Source organism: Scyliorhinus torazame, chromosome 31, assembly GCF_047496885.1.
Source record: "Scyliorhinus torazame isolate Kashiwa2021f chromosome 31, sScyTor2.1, whole genome shotgun sequence".
Classification (NCBI taxonomy): domain Eukaryota; kingdom Metazoa; phylum Chordata; class Chondrichthyes; order Carcharhiniformes; family Scyliorhinidae; genus Scyliorhinus; species Scyliorhinus torazame.
The window spans coordinates 31,731,769-31,750,385 of NC_092737.1; the positions used below are offsets into that span (position 1 = coordinate 31,731,769).

An 18,617-nucleotide genomic window follows, 5' to 3' on the forward strand; every position below is an offset into this window, starting at 1 on the left:
GCTGCTCCCAAATCCAGCCTGTCCCCCAGTCAGCTCGGTCACACGCTGCTCCCAAATCCAGCCTGTTCCCCAGTCAGCTCGGTCACACGCTGCTCCCAAATCCGGCCTGTTCCCCAGTTGGCTCGGTCACACGCTGCTCCCAAATCCAGCCTGTTCCCCAGTCAGCTCGGTCACTCGCTGCTCCCAAATCCAGCCTGTTCCCCAGTCAGCTTGGTCACACGCTGCTCCCAAATCCAGCCTGTTCCCCAGTTGGCTCGGTCACACGCTGCTCCCAAATCCAGCCTGTTCCCCAGTCAGCTCGGTCACACGCTGCTCCCAAATCCAGCCTGTCCCCCAGTCGGCTCGGTCACACGCTGCTCCCAAATCCAGCCTGTTCCCCAGTCGGCTCCGTCACCCACTGCTCCCAAATCCAGCCTGTTCCCCAGTCGGCTCGGTCACACGCTGCTCCCAAATCCAGCCTGTTCCCCAGGCGGCTCGGTCACACAATGCTCCCAAATCCCGCCTGTTCCCCAGTCGTCTCGGTCACACGCTGCTCCCAAATCCAGCCTGTCCCCAGTCGGCTCGGTCAGACGCTGCTCCCAAATCCAGCCTGTTCCCCAGTCGGCTCGGTCAGACGCTGCTCCCAAATCCAGCCTGTTCCCCAGTTGGCTCGGTCACACGTTGCTCCCAAATCCCGCCTGTTCCCCACTCGGCTCGGTCACACGCTGCTCCCAAATCCAGCCTGTTCCCCAGTTGGCTCGGTCACACGTTGCTCCCAAATCACGCCTGTTCCCCAGTCGGCTCATTCACACGCTGCTCCCAAATCCGGCCTGTTCCCCAGTCAGCTCGGTCATACGTTGTTCCCAAATCCAGCCTGTTCCCCAGTCGGCTCGGTCACACGTTGCTCCCAAATCCGGCCTGATCCCCAGTCGGCCCTGTGACATGCTGCTCCCAAATCCAGCCTGTTCCCCAGTCAGCTCGGTCACACGCTGCTCCCAAATCCAGCCTGTCCCCCAGTCAGCTCGGTCACACGCTGCTCCCAAATCCAGCCTGTTCCTCAGTCAGCTCGGTCACACGCTGCTCCCAAATCCGGCCTGTTCCCCAGTTGGCTCGGTCACACGCTGCTCCCAAATCCAGCCTGTTCCCCAGTCAGCTCGGTCACTCGCTGCTCCCAAATCCAGCCTGTTCCCCAGTCAGCTTGGTCACACGCTGCTCCCAAATCCAGCCTGTTCCCCAGTCGGCTCGGTCACACGCTGCTCCCAAATCCAGCCTGTTCCCCAGGCGGCTCGGTCACACGCTGCTCCCAAATCCGGCCTGATCCCCAGTCAGCTCGGTCACACGCTGCTCCCAAAACCAGCCTGTTCCCCAGTCAGCTCGGTCACAGGCTGCTCCTGAATCCGGCCTGTTCCCCAGTCGGCTCGGTCACACGCTGCTCCCAAATCCAGCCTGTTCCCCAGTCAGCTCGGTCACACGCTGCTCCCAAATCCAGCCTGTTCCCCAGTCAGTTCGGTCACACGCTGCTCCCAAATCCAGCCTGTTCCCCAGTCGGCTCAGTCACACGCTGCTCCCAAATCCAGCCTGTTCCCCACTCGGCTCGGTCACACGCTGCTCCCAAATCCAGCCTGTTCCCCAGTCGGCCCTGTCACACGCTGCTCCCAAATCCCGCCTGTTCCCCAGTCGGCTCGGTCACAAGCTGCTCCCAAATCCAGCCTGTTCCCAGTCGGCTCGGTCACACGCTGCTCCCAAATCCAGCCTGTTCCCCACTCGGCTCGGTCACACGCTGCTCCCAAATCGAGCCTGTTCCCCAGTCAGCTCGGTCACACGCTGTTCCCAAATCCAGCCTGTTCCCCAGTCGGCCCTGTCACACGCTGCTCCCAAATCAAGTCTGTTCCCCAGTCAGCTCGGTCACAGGCTGCTCCCAAATCCAGCCTGTTCCCCAGTCAGCTCTGTCACACGCTGTTCCCAAATCCAGCCTGTTCCCCAGTCAGCTCGTTCACACGCTGCTCGCAAATCCAGCCTGTTCCCCAGTCAGCTCAGTCACACGCTGCTCCCAAAACCAGCCTGTTCCCCAGTCGGCTCAGTCACACGCTGCTCCCAAATCCAGCCTGTTCCCCAGTCAGCTCGGTGACACGCTGCTCCCAAATCCAGCCTGTTCCCCAGTCGGCTCGGTCAGACGCTGCTCCCAAATCCAGCCTGTTCCCCAGTCAGCTCGGTCACAGGCTGCTCCCAAATCCCGCCTGTTCCCCAGTCGGCTCGGTCACACGCTGCTCCCAAATCCAGCCTGTTCCCCAGTCAGCTCGGTCACACGCTGCTCCCAAATCCAGCCTGTTCCCCAGTCGGCTCGGTCACACGCTGCTCCCAAATCCAGCCTGTTCCCCAGTCAGCTCGGTCAAACGCTGCTCCCAAATCCGGCCTGATCCCCAGTCAGCTCGGACACACGCTGCTCCCAAATCCAGCCTGTTCCCCAGTCGGCTCGGTCACACGCTGCTCCCAAATCCAGCCTGTTCCCCAGTCAGCTCGGTCACACGCTGCTCCCAAATCCAGCCTGTTCCCCAGTCGGCCCTGTCACACGCTGCTCCCAAATCCAGCCTGTTCCCCACTCGGCTCGGTCACACGCTGCTCCCAAATCCCGCCTGTTCCCCAGTCGACTCGGACACGCTGCTCCCAAATCCAGCCTGTCCCCAGTCGGCTCGGTCACACGCTGCTCCCAAATCCAGCCTGTTCCCCACTCGGCTCGGTCACACGCTGCTCCCAAATCGAGCCTGTTCCCCAGTCAGCTCGGTCACACGTTGCTCCCAAATCCGGCCTGTTCCCCAGTCGGCCCTGTGACATGCTGCTCCCAAATCCAGCCTGTTCCCCAGTCAGCTCGGTCACACGCTGCTCCCAAATCCAGCCTGTCCCCCAGTCAGCTCGGTCACACGCTGCTCCCAAATCCGGCCTGTTCCCCAGTTGGCTCGGTCACACGCTGCTCCCAAATCCAGCCTGTTCCCCAGTCAGCTCGGTCACTCGCTGCTCCCAAATCCAGCCTGTTCCCCAGTCAGCTTGGTCACACGCTGCTCCCAAATCCAGCCTGTTCCCCAGTTGGCTCGGTCACACGCTGCTCCCAAATCCAGCCTGTTCCCCAGGCGGCTCGGTCACACAATGCTCCCAAATCCAGTCTGTTCCCCAGTCGTCTCGGTCACACGCTGCTCCCAAATCCAGCCTGTTCCCCAGTCGGCTCGGTCAGACGCTGTTCCCAAATCCAGCCTGTTCCCCAGTTGGCTCGGTCACACGTTGCTCCCAAATCCCGCCTGTTCCCCAGTCGGCTCATTCACACGCTGCTCCCAAATCCGGCCTGTTCCCCAGTCAGCTCGGTCATACGCTGCTCCCAAATCCGGCCTGTTCCCCAGTCGGCCCTGTGACATGCTGCTCCCAAATCCAGCCTGTTCCCCAGTCAGCTCGGTCACACGCTGCTCCCAAATCCAGCCTGTTCCCCAGTCGGCTCGGTCACACACTGCTCCCAAATCCGGCCTGTTCCCCAGTCAGCTCGGTCATACGCTGCTCCCAAATCCGGCCTGTTCCCCAGTCGGCCCTGTGACATGCTGCTCCCAAATCCAGCCTGTTCCCCAGTCAGCTCGGTCACACGCTGCTCCCAAATCCAGCCTGTTCCCCAGTCGGCTCGGTCACACACTGCTCCCAAATCCAGCCTGTTCCCCAGTCGGCTCGGTCACACGCTGCTCCCAAATCCAGCCTGTTCCCCAGTCAGCTCGGACACACGCTGCTCCCAAATCCAGCCTGTTCCCCACTCGGCTCGGTCACACGCTGCTCCCAAATCCAGCCTGTTCCCCAGTCAGCTCGGTCACACGCTGTTCCCAAATCCAGCCTGTTCCCCAGTCGGCCCGGTCACACGTTGCTCCCAAATCCAGCCTGTTCCCCAGTCGGCTCGGTCACACGTTGCTCCCAAATCCGGCCTGATCCCCAGTCGGCCCTGTAACATGCTGCTCCCAAATCCAGCCTGTTCCCCAGTCAGCTCGGTCACACGCTGCTCCCAAATCCAGCCTGTTCCCCAGTCAGCTCGGTCACACGCTGCTCCCAAATCCAGCCTGTTCCCCAGTCAGCTTGGTCACACGCTGCTCCCAAATCCAGCCTGTTCCCCAGTCGGCTCGGTCACACGCTGCTCCCAAATCCAGCCTGTTCCCCAGGCGGCTCGGTCACACGCTGCTCCCAAATCCCGCCTGTTCCCCTGTCAGCTCGGTCACACGCTGCTCCCAAATCCAGCCTGTTCCCCAGTCAGCTCAGTCACACGCTGCTCCCAAATCCGGCCTGATCCCCAGTCAGCTCGGTCACACGCTGCTCCCAAAACCAGCCTGTTCCCCAGTCGGCTCAGTCACACGCTGCTCCCAAATCCGGCCTGTTCCCCAGTCGGCTCGGTCACATGCTGCTCCCAAATCCAGCCTGTTCCCCAGTCAGCTCGGTCACAGGCTGCTCCTAAATCCGGCCTGTTCCCAAGTCGGCTCGGTCTCACGCTGCTCCCAAATCCCGCCTGTTCCCCAGTCGGCTCGGTCACATGCTGCTCCCAAATCCAGCCTTTTCCCCAGTCGGCTCGGTCACACGCTGCTCCCAAATCCAGCCTGTTCCCCAGTCAGCTCGGTCACACGCTGCTCCCAAATCCAGCCTGTTCCCCAGTCAGTTCGGTCACACGCTGCTCCCAAATCCAGCCTGTTCCCCAGTCGGCTCAGTCACACGCTGCTCCCAAATCCAGCCTGTTCCCCACTCGGCTCGGTCACACGCTGCTCCCAAATCCAGCCTGTTCCCCAGTCGGCCCTGTCACACGCTGCTCCCAAATCCCGCCTGTTCCCCAGTCGGCTCGGTCACAAGCTGCTCCCAAATCCAGCCTGTTCCCAGTCGGCTCGGTCACACGCTGCTCCCAAATCCAGCCTGTTCCCCACTCGGCTCGGTCACACGCTGCTCCCAAATCGAGCCTGTTCCCCAGTCAGCTCGGTCACACGCTGCTCCCAAATCCAGCCTGTTCCCCAGTCGGCTCGGTCAGACGCTGTTCCCAAATCCAGCCTGTTCCCCAGTTGGCTCGGTCACACGTTGCTCCCAAATCCCGCCTGTTCCCCAGTCGGCTCATTCACACGCTGCTCCCAAATCCGGCCTGTTCCCCAGTCAGCTCGGTCATACGCTGCTCCCAAATCCGGCCTGTTCCCCAGTCGGCCCTGTGACATGCTGCTCCCAAATCCAGCCTGTTCCCCAGTCAGCTCGGTCACACGCTGCTCCCAAATCCAGCCTGTTCCCCAGTCGGCTCGGTCATACACTGCTCCCAAATCCAGCCTGTTCCCCAGTCGGCTCGGTCACACGCTGCTCCCAAATCCAGCCTGTTCCCCAGTCAGCTCGGACACACGCTGCTCCCAAATCCAGCCTGTTCCCCACTCGGCTCGGTCACACGCTGCTCCCAAATCCAGCCTGTTCCCCAGTCAGCTCGGTCACACGCTGTTCCCAAATCCAGCCTGTTCCCCAGTCGGCCCGGTCACACGTTGCTCCCAAATCCAGCCTGTTCCCCAGTCGGCTCGGTCACACGTTGCTCCCAAATCCGGCCTGATCCCCAGTCGGCCCTGTAACATGCTGCTCCCAAATCCAGCCTGTTCCCCAGTCAGCTCGGTCACACGCTGCTCCCAAATCCAGCCTGTTCCCCAGTCAGCTCGGTCACACGCTGCTCCCAAATCCAGCCTGTTCCCCAGTCAGCTTGGTCACACGCTGCTCCCAAATCCAGCCTGTTCCCCAGTCGGCTCGGTCACACGCTGCTCCCAAATCCAGCCTGTTCCCCAGGCGGCTCGGTCACACGCTGCTCCCAAATCCCGCCTGTTCCCCTGTCAGCTCGGTCACACGCTGCTCCCAAATCCAGCCTGTTCCCCAGTCAGCTCAGTCACACGCTGCTCCCAAATCCGGCCTGATCCCCAGTCAGCTCGGTCACACGCTGCTCCCAAAACCAGCCTGTTCCCCAGTCGGCTCAGTCACACGCTGCTCCCAAATCCGGCCTGTTCCCCAGTCGGCTCGGTCACATGCTGCTCCCAAATCCAGCCTGTTCCCCAGTCAGCTCGGTCACAGGCTGCTCCTAAATCCGGCCTGTTCCCAAGTCGGCTCGGTCTCACGCTGCTCCCAAATCCCGCCTGTTCCCCAGTCGGCTCGGTCACATGCTGCTCCCAAATCCAGCCTTTTCCCCAGTCGGCTCGGTCACACGCTGCTCCCAAATCCAGCCTGTTCCCCAGTCAGCTCGGTCACACGCTGCTCCCAAATCCAGCCTGTTCCCCAGTCAGTTCGGTCACACGCTGCTCCCAAATCCAGCCTGTTCCCCAGTCGGCTCAGTCACACGCTGCTCCCAAATCCAGCCTGTTCCCCACTCGGCTCGGTCACACGCTGCTCCCAAATCCAGCCTGTTCCCCAGTCGGCCCTGTCACACGCTGCTCCCAAATCCCGCCTGTTCCCCAGTCGGCTCGGTCACAAGCTGCTCCCAAATCCAGCCTGTTCCCCGTCGGCTCGGTCACACGCTGCTCCCAAATCCAGCCTGTTCCCCACTCGGCTCGGTCACACGCTGCTCCCAAATCGAGCCTGTTCCCCAGTCAGCTCGGTCACACGCTGCTCCCAAATCCAGCCTGTTCCCCAGTCAGCTCGGTCACACGCTGTTCCCAAATCCAGCCTGTTCCCCAGTCGGCCCATCACACGCTGCTCCCAAATCAAGTCTGTTCCCCAGTCAGCTCGGTCACAGGCTGCTCCCAAATCCAGCCTGTTCCCCAGTCAGCTCTGTCACACGCTGTTCCCAAATCCAGCCTGTTCCCCAGTCAGCTCGTTCACATGCTGCTCGCAAATCCAGCCTGTTCCCCAGTCAGCTCAGTCACACGCTGCTCCCAAAACCAGCCTGTTCCCCAGTCGGCTCAGTCAGACGCTGCTCCCAAATCCAGCCTGTTCCCCAGTCAGCTCGGTCACAGGCTGCTCCCAAATCCCGCCTGTTCCCCAGTCGGCTCGGTCACACGCTGCTCCCAAATCCAGCCTGTTCCCCAGTCAGCTCGGTCACACGCTGCTCCCAAATCCAGCCTGTTCCCCAGTCGGCTCGGTCACACGCTGCTCCCAAATCCAGCCTGTTCCCCAGTCAGCTCGGTCACACGCTGCTCCCAAATCCGGCCTGATCCCCAGTCAGCTCGGACACACGCTGCTCCCAAATCCAGCCTGTTCCCCAGTCGGCTCGGTCACACGCTGCTCCCAAATCCAGCCTGTTCCCCAGTCAGCTCGGTCACACGCTGCTCCCAAATCCAGCCTGTTCCCCAGTCGGCCCTGTCACACGCTGCTCCCAAATCCAGCCTGTTCCCCACTCGGCTCGGTCACACGCTGCTCCCAAATCCCGCCTGTTCCCCAGTCGACTCGGACACGCTGCTCCCAAATCCAGCCTGTCCCCAGTCGGCTCGGTCACACGCTGCTCCCAAATCCAGCCTGTTCCCCACTCGGCTCGGTCACACGCTGCTCCCAAATCGAGCCTGTTCCCCAGTCAGCTCGGTCACACGTTGCTCCCAAATCCGGCCTGTTCCCCAGTCGGCCCTGTGACATGCTGCTCCCAAATCCAGCCTGTTCCCCAGTCAGCTCGGTCACACGCTGCTCCCAAATCCAGCCTGTCCCCCAGTCAGCTCGGTCACACGCTGCTCCCAAATCCAGCCTGTTCCCCAGTCAGCTCGGTCACACGCTGCTCCCAAATCCGGCCTGTTCCCCAGTTGGCTCGGTCACACGCTGCTCCCAAATTCAGCCTGTTCCCCAGTCAGCTCGGTCACTCGCTGCTCCCAAATCCAGCCTGTTCCCCAGTCAGCTTGGTCACACGCTGCTCCCAAATCCAGCCTGTTCCCCAGTTGGCTCGGTCACACGCTGCTCCCAAATCCAGCCTGTTCCCCAGGCGGCTCGGTCACACAATGCTCCCAAATCCAGTCTGTTCCCCAGTCGTCTCGGTCACACGCTGCTCCCAAATCCAGCCTGTTCCCCAGTCGGCTCGGTCAGACGCTGTTCCCAAATCCAGCCTGTTCCCCAGTTGGCTCGGTCACACGTTGCTCCCAAATCCCGCCTGTTCCCCAGTCGGCTCATTCACACGCTGCGCCCAAATCCGGCCTGTTCCCCAGTCAGCTCGGTCATACGCTGCTCCCAAATCCAGCCTGTTCCCCAGTCGGCTCGGTCACACACTGCTCCTAAATCCAGCCTGTTCCCCAGTCGGCTCGGTCACACGCTGCTCCCAAATCCAGCCTGTTCCCCAGTCGGCTCGGTCACACGCTGCTCCCAAATCCAGCCTGTTCCCCAGTCAGCTCGGTCACACGCTGCTCCCAAATCCAGCCTGTTCCCCACTCGGCTCGGTCACACGCTGCTCCCAAATCCAGCCTGTTCCCCACTCGGCTCGGTCACACGCTGCTCCCAAATCCAGCCTGTTCCCCAGTCAGCTCGGTCACACGCTGCTCCCAAATCCAGCCTGTTCCCCAGTCGGCTCGGTCACACGCTGCTCCCAAATCCAGCCTGTTCCCCAGTCGGCTCGGTCACACGTTGCTCCCAAATCCGGCCTGTTCCCCAGTCGGCCCTGTGACATGCTGCTCCCAAATCCAGCCTGTTCCCCAGTCAGCTCGGTCACACGCTGCTCCCAAATCCAGCCTGTCCCCCAGTCAGCTCGGTCACACGCTGCTCCCAAATCCAGCCTGTTCCCCAGTCAGCTCGGTCACACGCTGCTCCCAAATCCGGCCTGTTCCCCAGTTGGCTCGGTCACACGCTGCTCCCAAATCCAGCCTGTTCCCCAGTCAGCTCGGTCACTCGCTGCTCCCAAATCCAGCCTGTTCCCCAGTCAGCTTGGTCACACGCTGCTCCCAAATCCAGCCTGTTCCCCAGTTGGCTCGGTCACACGCTGCTCCCAAATCCAGCCTGTTCCCCAGTCAGCTCGGTCACACGCTGCTCCCAAATCCAGCCTGTCCCCCAGTCGGCTCGGTCACACGCTGCTCCCAAATCCAGCCTGTTCCCCAGTCGGCTCGGTCACACGCTGCTCCCAAATCCAGCCTGTTCCCCAGTCGGCTCGGTCACACGCTGCTCCCAAATCCAGCCTGTTCCCCAGGCGGCTCGGTCACACAATGCTCCCAAATCCCGCCTGTTCCCCAGTCGTCTCGGTCACACGCTGCTCCCAAATCCAGCCTGTCCCCAGTCGGCTCGGTCAGACGCTGCTCCCAAATCCAGCCTGTTCCCCAGTCGGCTCGGTCAGACGCTGCTCCCAAATCCAGCCTGGTCCCCAGTTGGCTCGGTCACACGTTGCTCCCAAATCCCGCCTGTTCCCCACTCGGCTCGGTCACACGCTGCTCCCAAATCCAGCCTGTTCCCCAGTTGGCTCGGTCACACGTTGCTCCCAAATCCCGCCTGTTCCCCAGTCGGCTCATTCACACGCTGCTCCCAAACCCGGCCTGTTCCCCAGTCAGCTCGGTCATACGCTGCTCCCAAATCCAGCCTGTTCCCCAGTCGGCTCGGTCACACACTGCTCCCAAATCCAGCCTGTTCCCCAGTCGGCTCGGTCACACGCTGCTCCCAAATCCAGCCTGTTCCCCAGTCAGCTCGGACACACGCTGCTCCCAAATCCAGCCTGTTCCCCACTCGGCTCGGTCACACGCTGCTCCCAAATCCAGCCTGTTCCCCAGTCAGCTCGGTCACACGCTGTTCCCAAATCCAGCCTGTTCCCCAGTCGGCCCGGTCACACGTTGCTCCCAAATCCCGCCTGTTCCCCAGTCAGCTCGGTCACACGCTGCTCCCAAATCCAGCCTGTTCCCCAGTCGGCTCGGTCACACGTTGCTCCCAAATCCGGCCTGATCCCCAGTCGGCCCTGTGACATGCTGCTCCCAAATCCAGCCTGTTCCCCAGTCAGCTCGGTCACACGCTGCTCCCAAATCCAGCCTGTCCCCCAGTCAGCTCGGTCACACGCTGCTCCCAAATCCAGCCTGTTCCCCAGTCAGCTCGGTCACACGCTGCTCCCAAATCCGGCCTGTTCCCCAGTTGGCTCGGTCACACGCTGCTCCCAAATCCAGCCTGTTCCCCAGTCAGCTCGGTCACTCGCTGCTCCCAAATCCAGCCTGTTCCCCAGTCAGCTTGGTCACACGCTGCTCCCAAATCCAGCCTGTTCCCCAGTCGGCTCGGTCACACGCTGCTCCCAAATCCAGCCTGTTCCCCAGGCGGCTCGGTCACACGCTGCTCCCAAATCCGGCCTGTTCCCCAGTCAGCTCGGTCACACGCTGCTCCCAAATCCAGCCTGTTCCCCAGTCAGCTCGGTCACACGCTGCTCCCAAATCCGGCCTGTTCCCCAGTTGGCTCGGTCACACGCTGCTCCCAAATCCAGCCTGTTCCCCAGTCAGCTCGGTCACTCGCTGCTCCCAAATCCAGCCTGTTCCCCAGTCAGCTTGGTCACACGCTGCTCCCAAATCCAGCCTGTTCCCCAGTCGGCTCGGTCACACGCTGCTCCCAAATCCAGCCTGTTCCCCAGGCGGCTCGGTCACACGCTGCTCCCAAATCCGGCCTGTTCCCCAGTCAGCTCGGTCACACGCTGCTCCCAAATCCAGCCTGTTCCCCAGTCAGCTCGGTCACACGCTGCTCCCAAATCCAGCCTGTTCCCCAGTCGGCTCCGTCACACGCTGCTCCCAAATCCGGCCTGTTCCCCAGTCGGCTCCGTCACACGCTGCTCCCAAATCCGGCCTGTTCCCCAGTCAGCTCGGTCACACGCTGCTCCCAAATCCAGCCTGTTCCCCAGTCAGCTCGGTCACACGCTGCTCCCAAATCCAGCCTGTTCCCCAGTTGGCTCGGTCACACGCTGCTCCCAAATCCAGCCTGTTCCCCAGGCGGCTCGGTCACACGCTGCTCCCAAATCCAGCCTGTTCCCCACTCGGCTCGGTCACACACTGCTCCCAAATCCAGCCTGTTCCCCACTCGGCCCTGTCACACGCTGCTCCCAAATCCCGCCTGTTCCCCAGTCGGCTCGGTCACACGCTGCTCCCAAATCCAGCCTGTTCCCCACTCGGCTCGGTCACACGCTGCTCCCAAATCCAGCCTGTTCCCCAGTCGACTTGGTCACATAACTCCATTGGGAGCGTGTACAATAATGTCGTTTGCAGAAAGAAATCTTGGGCTGGGATCGATCTGCTTGCCCGACCCCGATTGGGCTGAACGGCGACATGAGAATTCGTCCGGGGGAGGACTACGTACCGAGTCCGTGAATCCAGATTGTTGGTTTGCGTGTTCCAGCTGTTTCTGCAGTGGGATGGCTGTACTCGGGGCTATGAAGCCTGGTGTGACGAGAAAGGAAGATGTGGATGAGAATCTGGAGCAGGAACCAAAGACCGGCGACTTCAATCACCCAAAAGACCAGTTAATGATAAATAAGGAATCAAAGTTGTGAAACTCTCCTGCCACTAGCCACAGGCCGCTTGGCGAGCGGCAAATCAGTAAGATTTGGTTGTGTCGTCACCCGACAGGGCCAAGCTTTGAGCTCGATTAAATTGGATATTTTAAATTGAAGAGTTGGACGTTTGAAAACAAACTGCAGTCACCCTCCGGCAGGATGATGGGAGTTCGGACTTGGCCAGCCCAGAGACAGACTGGTGGAATGTGTCTGAACCTGCCCCGTCAATCACACATCAGGAGATCTTCGATTTGATCGGTACGGGCCGATTTGTTTTGGGTAGTCCAGATCGAGCCAGACTTTGGGGCACCCAGAACTCAAAGAACAAAGTTGATTGATGCAGGTAGGGCAGTGGATGTTGTCTATATGGACTTCAGTAAGGCCTTTGACAAGGTCCCTCATGGTAGACTAGTACAAAAGGTGAAGTCACACGGGATCAGGGGTGAGCTGGCAAGGTGGATACAGAACTGGCTAGGCCATAGAAGGCAGAGAGTAGCAATGGAAGGATGCTTTTCTAATTGGAGGGCTGTGACCAGTGGTGTTCCACAGGGATCAGTGTTGGGACCTTTGCTCTTTGTAGTATATAGAAATGATTTGGAGGAAAATGTAACTGGTCTGATTAGTAAGTTTGCAGACGACACAAAGGTTGGTGGAATTGCGGATAGCGATGAGGACTGTCAGAGGATACAGCAGGATTTAGATTGTTTGGAGACTTGGGCGGAGAGATGGCGGATGGAGTTTAATCTGGACAAATGTGAGGTAATGCATTTTGGAAGGTCTAATGCAGGTAGGGAATATACAGTGAATGGTAGAACCCTCAAGAGTATTGAAAGTCAGAGAGATCTAGGAGTACAGGTCCACAGGTCACTGAAAGGGGCAACACAGGTGGAGAAGGTAGTCAAGAAGGCATACGGCATGCTTGCCTTCATTGGCCGGGGCATTGAGTATAAAAACTGGTAAGTCATGTTGCAGCTGTATAGAATCTTAGTTAGGCGACACTTGGAGTATAGTGTTCAATTCTGGTCGCCACAGTACCAGAAGGATGTGGAGGCTTTAGAGAGGGTGCAGAAGAGATTTACCAGGATGTTGCCTGGTATGGAGGGCATTAGCAATGAGGAGCGGTTGAATAAACTCGGTTTGTTCTCACCGGAACAACGGACGTTGAGGGGCGACCTGATAGAGGTATACAAAATTATGAGGGGCATAGACAGAGTGGATAGTCAGAGGCTTTTCCCCGGGGTAGAGGAGTCAATTACTAGGGGGCATAGGTTTAAGGTGAGAGGGGCAAGGTTTAGAGGAGATGTACGAGGCAAGTTTTTTACGCAGAGGGTAGTGGGTGCCTGGAACTCGCTACCGGAGGAGGTGGTGGAAGCAGGGACGATAGTGACATTTAAGGGGTATCTTGACAAATACATGAATAGGATGGGAATAGAGGGATACGGACCCAGGAAGTGTAGAAGGTTTTAGGTTAGACGGGCAGCATGGTCGGCACGGGCTTGGAGGGCTGAAGGGCCTGTTCCTGTGCTGTACTTTTCTTTGTTACAGCAGCCAGCGAGACCCACCTTCGCACCAAGACCCTGAGGAAGGAGAGACTCTGAGAACTGGACCCACAGAGCGACGGGCACCTTTTGTGAATGATATTTGGATAACTTCAGGGTTAATATTATTGAACTTGGTTAGATTTTACACTTGGTTCGCCCTTTGTTTACCTCGTTAATGCTGACATCTTTCGGGTTGTGGGGGCAAGACCCACGCAGACACGGGGAGGATGTTCAAACTCCACACGGACTGTGACCCAGAGCCGGAATCGAACCTGGGACCTCAGCGCCGTGAGGCAGCAGCGCTAACCACTGCGCCACCGTGTTTCCCTGAAACATTTGATTAATACACTGGTCAATCGATCTGAGATTTTATCAGATACGACGAACAGTTAAAAGTGGCTGCTGTGAATGTGGAGACGGTGCGGAGCTGGGTCAGAGGGGTTGATTCCCAGTGGGTCAGAATGGAGGAGAGTTTGTGCAGGGCGACAGGATTGAAGGCACGAGCAACAGCGCCGCTCCCGATGGCCCCGTGGAAATACTCAGGGAGTCCGGTAATAATAGCTTCATTGAGAATTTGGAGGCAGTTTCGCCAACACTTCGGGTTGGGTTTAGGGTCGAGGGAAATGCCGATTCGGGGGAACCACAGCTTTGAGCCAGGGAGGTGGGATGGAAATTTTCGGAAATGGGAGAAGGGGAGTAAGACGCTAAAAGATTTGTTTCTATGGGGTCGGTTTGCAGGATTGAAGGAGCTGGGAGCGAAGAATGGGCTGGAGCAGGGGGAAATGTTTAGATACATTCAGGTTCGGGATTTTGCCAGAAAGGAGATAGAGCTTCCCGGTGGAGCCGGCCTCCACATTGCTGGAGGTGCTGACGACAGGGGGACTGGAGAAGGGGGTCATGTCAGCGGTTTACGGAGCTATTTTGGAAGAGGAGAAGGCATCACTGGAGGGGATCAAAGCAAAGTGGGAGTAGGAGTTGGGAGAGGATATGGAGGAGGGGTTCTGGTGTGAGGTGCTCCGGAGAGTGAACGCCTTCACCTCGTGCGCGAGGTTGGGGCTGATACAGCTGAAGGTGGGATACAGAGCGCACCTCACGAGGGTGAGGATGAGCCGATTCTTTGAAGGAGTAGAAGATGTGTGTGAACGTTGCAGGGGGCTAATCACGTTCATATGTTTTGGTCCTGCCCAAAGCTGGAGAACAAAGAACAAAGAAATGTACAGCACAGGAACAGGCCCTTTGGCCCTCCAAGCCTATGCCGACCAGAACCCCAGAATCCGGAGGATTCCTGGAAGGAGGTTTTTCGGGTAATTTCTAAAGTGGTGCACATGAAACTGGACCCGGGCCCCCGGGAGGCCATACTCGGGGTGTCGGACCAGCCGGGGTTGGAAACGGGCACGGAGGCCGATGTTGTAGCCTTCACCTCGTTGATCGCCCGAAGCCGGATCCTGATAGCAGGTTGGAGAGCAATCAGAGGATTGGATAGGATGGACAGTGAGAGCCTTTTTCCTCGGATGGTGATGTCCAGCACGAGGGGACATAGCTTTAAATTGAGGGGAGATACATATGAGACAGATGTCAGAGGTAGGTTCTTTACTCAGAGAGTAGCAAGGGCGTGGAATGCCCTGCCTGCAACAGTAGTGGACTCACCAACACTAAGGACATTCGAATGGTCATTGGACAGACATATGGACGATAAGGGAATAGTGTAGATGGGCTTTAGAGTGGTTTCACAGGTCGGCGCAACATCGAGGGCCTAAGGACCTGTACCGTGCTGTAATGTTCTATGTTCTGTGCCCTGGCGTGGCGGGCGGGGGGGGATCTGCTGGAATTCTTGACTCTTGAGAAGGTTAGGTTACTGAGGGGAAGGACGGAGGGGTTCTGCAATTCATGGGCATTATTCATTCTGCACTTTCGAGAACTGGATAACATCGAACATTGGGGGGGGGGGTGCGATGGGTGTATTAATGGTGACTACGGGCGATTCCTGACTCCTTTTTGGCATTGTTTATGTTAACATGCGGGCTAATGTCTGGGGTTTGGTGGGCGGATGGGATCGTTCTTATTGATCTGGGGATTGGCATATTTGTTACTGATTATTGTTGGTGGGTGTAAATTTGGGAGAAAATGTGAAAGAGGAGGAGAATTCTGTGGGCAGAATGCGGACGCAGACAAGGTGGCTTCAAGGTGAGGAAGGGGCTGGGCTGAACTGTCATCACCCACACGGTCGAATAGCGAATGGTCAGGACCTGCTGGCCACACCGTTGGGACACGACAGACAGCAGCGTCAGCCGGCAGACTCTCTTGTTACCTTGTTGTGGGGTGAAGTGGCCGTGAACAGCGTATGCAGTCTGCTGGTGTGGGAGGTAAGCTGATATCGCCTGGAATGCAGAAGGCCCTGTGGGGGAAAAAAAACAAGGGGTCAGCTGGACAACAACTTGCATTCGGAGATCACCCGAAACAAAGGTGAACACGGCGAAAATGACAGGCAGGATTCGCCACGGACCCACATCAGGAGATCATAGAATCTACAGTGCAGGAGGCCATTGGGCCCATCGAGTCTGCACCGGCCCTTGGAAAGAGCACCCTACCCAAACCCACACCTCCACCCTATCCCCGTAACCCCACCTAACCTTTTTGGACACTAAGGGCAATTTATCACGGCCAATCCACCTAACCTGCTCATCTTTGGACTGTGGGAGGAAACCGGAGCACCCGGAGGAAACCCACGCAGACACGGGGAGGATGTGCAGACTCCGCACAGACAGTGACCCAAGCCGGAATCGAACCTGGGACCCTGGAGTTGTGAGGCAGCAGTGCTAATCGCTGTGCTACCGTGCCCCCTCGGGATGACGTGGTGTGTGTTAGGGAGGAGAGAAGGTGAGCTTCAGTGGGATGGAGGGAGAGGTTGGTGGCGGCTAGGGGGAGAGAGAGGGATATTACAGCGCCCAGCCTTGGGGGGGTGGGTGGGGGCGGGGGGGACACAGGACTGCAGCCTGCAGGGAGACACTCGGGAGTGAGTGTCCAGTGACCCTGTGCCACGGGAGCAGCAGGAATGATTGACTCACCTCGAAGCTGCGAGCTGCTGGCGTAGGTGACTGTCTGCCCCGTTCCGTACGGTGGGCCGTGCTGTGTCTGTCCGACTGCGTAACTGCTGTGTCCTGATTGAGCTGTCTGGTACTGAGCATGGTCAGGCTGTGCAGCTGGGAATCCAGCTTGGACTGTGAACGCACGGCTCTGCGGAGAGAATGAGAAGAGAGTGAGAGAGAGAGACAGACTGAGAGAGACAGGAACAGGGAGAGGCAGATAGTGTGAGAGAGAGAGAGACAGGAACAGGGAGAGGCAGATAGTGTGAGAGAGAGAGAGAGACAGGAACAGGGAGAGGCAGAGAGTGTGAGAGATAGAGAGAGAGACAGGAACAGGGAGAGGCAGATAGTGTGAGAGAGAGAGAGACAGGAACAGGGAGAGGCAGATAGTGTGAGAGATAGAGAGAGACAGGAACAGGGAGAGGCAGAGAGTGTGAGAGATAGAGAGAGACAGGAACAGGGAGAGGCAGAGAGTGTGAGAGATAGAGAGAGACAGGAACAGGGAGAGGCAGATAGTGTGAGAGAGAGAGACAGGAACAGGGAGAGGCAGATAGTGTGAGAGATAGAGAGAGACAGGAACAGGGAGAGGCAGATAGTGTGAGAGAGAGAGAGAGACAGGAACAGGGAGAGGCAGATAGTGTGAGAGAGAGAGAGAGACAGGAACAGGGAGAGGCAGATAGTGTGAGAGAGAGAGAGAGAGAGAGAGACAGGAACAGGGAGAGGCAGATAGTGTGAGAGATAGAGAGAGACAGGAACAGGGAGAGGCAGATAGTGTGAGAGAGAGAGAGAGAGAGAGAGACAGGAACAGGGAGAGGCAGATAGTGTGAGAGATAGAGAGAGAGACAGGAACAGGGAGAGGCAGATAGTGTGAGAGAGAGAGAGACAGGAACAGGGAGAGGCAGATAGTGTGAGAGATAGAGAGAGACAGGAACAGGGAGAGGCAGATAGTGTGAGAGATAGAGAGAGACAGGAACAGGGAGAGGCAGATAGTGTGAGAGAGAGAGAGAGAGAGAGAGACAGGAACAGGGAGAGGCAGATAGTGTGAGAGAGAGAGAGAGACAGGAACAGGGAGAGGCAGATAGTGTGAGAGAGAGAGAGAGAGAGAGAGACAGGAACAGGGAGAGGCAGATAGTGTGAGAGATAGAGAGAGAGACAGGAACAGGGAGAGGCAGATAGTGTGAGAGAGAGAGAGACAGGAACAGGGAGAGGCAGATAGTGTGAGAGAGAGAGAGAGAGAGAGAGACAGGAACAGGGAGAGGCAGATAGTGTGAGAGATAGAGAGAGAGACAGGAACAGGGAGAGGCAGATAGTGTGAGAGAGAGAGAGACAGGAACAGGGAGAGGCAGATAGTGTGAGAGAGAGAGAGACAGGAACAGGGAGAGGCAGATAGTGTGAGAGATAGAGAGAGACAGGAACAGGGAGAGGCAGATAGTGTGAGAGATAGAGAGAGAGACAGGAACAGGGAGAGGCAGATAGTGTGAGAGATAGAGAGAGACAGGAACAGGGAGAGGCAGATAGTGTGAGAGATAGAGAGAGACAGGAACAGGGAGAGGCAGAGAGTGTGAGAGAGAGAGAGACAGGAACAGGGAGAGGCAGATAGTGTGAGAGATAGAGAGAGAGACAGGAACAGGGACAGGCAGATAGTGTGAGAGAGAGAGAGACAGGAACAGGGAGAGGCAGAGAGTGTGAGAGATAGAGAGAGACAGGAACAGGGAGAGGCAGATAGTGTGAGAGATAGAGAGAGAGACAGGAACAGGGAGAGGCAGATAGTGTGAGAGAGAGAGAGACAGGAACAGGGAGAGGCAGATAGTGTGAGAGATAGAGAGAGAGACAGGAACAGGGAGAGGCAGATAGTGTGAGAGAGAGAGAGAGAGACAGGAACAGGGAGAGGCAGAGAGAGAGAGAGAGAGAGAGACAGGAACAGGGAGAGGCAGATAGTGTGAGAGATAGAGAGAGAGACAGGAACAGGGAGAGGCAGATAGTGTGAGAGAGAGAGAGACAGGAACAGGGAGAGGCAGATAGTGTGAGAGATAGAGAGAGACAGGAACAGGGAGAGGCAGATAGTGTGAGAGAGAGAGAGAGACAGGAACAGGGAGAGGCAGAGAGTGTGAGAGATAGAGACAGGAACAGGGAGAGGCAGATAGTGTGAGAGAGAGAGACAGGAACAGGGAGAGGCAGATAGTGTGAGAGAGAGAGAGACAGGAACAGGGAGAGGCAGATAGTGTGAGAGATAGAGAGAGACAGGAACAGGGAGAGGCAGATAGTGTGAGAGAGAGAGAGAGACAGGAACAGGGAGAGGCAGATAGTGTGAGAGAGAGAGAGAGACAGGAACAAGGAGAGGCAGATAGTGTGAGAGAGAGAGAGAGAGGAACAGGGAGAGGCAGATAGTGTGAGAGAGAGAGAGAGACAGGAACAGGGAGAGGCAGATAGTGTGAGAGAGAGAGAGAGAGACAGGAACAGGGAGAGGCAGAGAGTGTGTGAGAGATAGAGAGAGAGAGGAATAGGGAGAGGCAGATAGTATGAGAGAGAGAGAGAGCGAGAGAGACAGGAACAGGGAGAGGCAGATAGTGTGTGAGAGAGAGAGAGAGAGAG

At 58.0% G+C, this 18,617-nt stretch overlaps 1 protein-coding gene across 4 annotated transcripts in view; it reads right to left on the minus strand.

The window, feature by feature from the left end:
• gps2 (G protein pathway suppressor 2) overlaps positions 1 to 18,617 on the minus strand; it is an 80,301-nt gene that overhangs the window by 11,505 nt on the left and 50,179 nt on the right. For all 4 annotated transcript variants that reach the window (XM_072493514.1, XM_072493515.1, XM_072493512.1 and 1 more), the window contains exons 7-9: positions 16,008 to 16,176; positions 15,251 to 15,337; positions 11,206 to 11,285 (exon numbers count right to left, since the gene is read on the minus strand). In XM_072493514.1, coding sequence (XP_072349615.1) covers positions 11,206 to 11,285; positions 15,251 to 15,337; positions 16,008 to 16,176 — 336 coding nt within the window. The remainder of the gene's footprint in view (positions 1 to 11,205; positions 11,286 to 15,250; positions 15,338 to 16,007; positions 16,177 to 18,617) is intronic.